This window comes from Mus caroli, chromosome 12, assembly GCF_900094665.2.
Source record: "Mus caroli chromosome 12, CAROLI_EIJ_v1.1, whole genome shotgun sequence".
Lineage (NCBI taxonomy): Eukaryota > Metazoa > Chordata > Mammalia > Rodentia > Muridae > Mus > Mus caroli.
In genome coordinates, this window is record NC_034581.1 from 97,574,378 (window position 1) to 97,576,125 (window position 1,748).

General features: G+C 45.7%; 1 protein-coding gene across 1 annotated transcript; it reads left to right on the top strand.

The window, feature by feature from the left end:
- Positions 1-273: 273 nt before the first annotated feature.
- Positions 274-1,540, top strand: LOC110307405 (cytochrome c oxidase subunit 8C, mitochondrial). The gene is made up of 2 exons (XM_021179650.1): positions 274-503; positions 1,277-1,540. Exons 1-2 carry the CDS (start codon positions 378-380, stop codon positions 1,367-1,369), a joined length of 219 nt encoding a protein of 72 aa, XP_021035309.1. The 5' UTR covers positions 274-377; the 3' UTR covers positions 1,370-1,540.
- The last annotated feature ends 208 nt before the right edge of the window (positions 1,541-1,748 follow it).

Consider the following 1,748-nt stretch of genomic DNA (forward strand, 5'->3'; position numbering starts at 1 on the left):
AACGGAATATTGAGCAATAGCTATAGATGTTGGCAGCCAATAGGTCCCTCACCTTGTGTTAGGAGAAGAAAATCAGAAGATCCTGTGTGTGGCTTTGGGACTGAATAGGTTTGGCAAAGAGTTTGGGAGAGGGCAGGAAGCTGGACTTGTGAGGACATATGTGGGAAGAAGGTAGAGAGTGGCAGGGCCAAAACACATACAGCTGAGGAGCAGGGTCGGGTAAGAGCTCCAATTCCACGCAAAGGGCTTGAGTGGTTGGTGCGCATGCTCAAACCAGCTGCCCGCCCTTTCCTCGAGCACACTTTAACAACGGCCTTCGACTCTGGCACTGGTGGTCTCCGGTTTGCTCTGTCTCAGTGGCCCTTTTCTGACCTGCGATGTCTCGCCTGCTGCTACTCTGCTCTTCGCTCCTCCGCCACCGTGCAGTCCTGTTCTTGAAGCCTGGCCACTCAGGCCGCCTCAGCCACTCAGAAAGCACCCCCCAAAAAATCCTGTCGCCCACGGTGAGGTAGAACCCACCTAACGGTCCAAATGGGTGTGGAGGGGGGGAGTGTGTATGTGTGTATGGTATGTGTGTATATGTGTGTGTATCTGTGTGGTGTGTGTGTGGGGTTGTGTGTGTTGGCGGCTTCAGTTGTGGGGTCACTTTGGATGGTGGTTCAGGGCGAGGGTGAGAGTCTCAGGTAGGACACAGGGTTCTCGGTTCACTCCAGGGTAATCTACCTGCCTGGTGGCCAAGATATAACATTTTCTCTAAAAACTGGTGGAGACGCTAGACATAGTTGAGCTTCCAGAATCCAGAGGTCAGAAACCGGCAACTATTGAAAGAAAATGAGTTTTCTGAAAATTCAGTTGAATACAAATGGAACACATTGCAGGACCCAAGGCTATTTTTTTTTTATTTTTTATTTGGTCATATGACAAATTTCACAGCATACTTTTGTGCATGTGTGCACTAAAATGCAGGTATCTGAAGAGGCCAGATGTGTTGGATCTGGAGCTAGAGTTGATTATGACCTGCCTGATGTAGGTTCTGGCAACCAAATTTAGGTTCTCTGCAAGAGTGGTAGAAAGCTTTAGCAGATGAGCCATTTCTCCGACCTCTGAGAAAGATCTTTAGCTTCCTAAAGATCTTTAGGAAGGGGAAACACCCACAGTTTTGTGCATAAAAGCCCGCAAAGTCGGTGTTCTGCTGCTAACCTCCACGCCTCTGTCCATAAGCTGTTTTATTAGGCAGTGGGCCATACTCATTAATATTCCTTTTCTTCTTTTCCAGGAATCAGCTGTTGGAATTGTCGTGTTTTTTACGACCTTTTACATCCCAGCTGCATATGTGCTAAGCAGTCTGAAGTATTTCAAAGTCGAGTAGATACAAGATGTCCAGGAGCAGCACGGAATGGCTCCTTTAAATGGGAAAAAGTGCCTGTTTGAACCTCCTCTGACGAGTTAGTCTTATAACTGTCTGTCTGTGATGTTCTACACTTTTGGACTGTGCATCATAATCTGCTTAAGTGTTAAATAAAATGGAAACACTTGTTTGTGCTTAGTATTGCTTTCTCTTTTACTTGTTTTGTTTTGGTTTGGCTTGAAATGCTAGGTATCCAACCCAAGCTCTCATGCGTGGGAGACACTCTACCACTGAGCCACAACCCCGGCGATTGTCTTCTGAATATTATTAAAACTGACAAAAATTTATTAAAATTACAGTGAGAAAATTTATAAAAGTTACAGTGAGAAAAAAAGTCAAT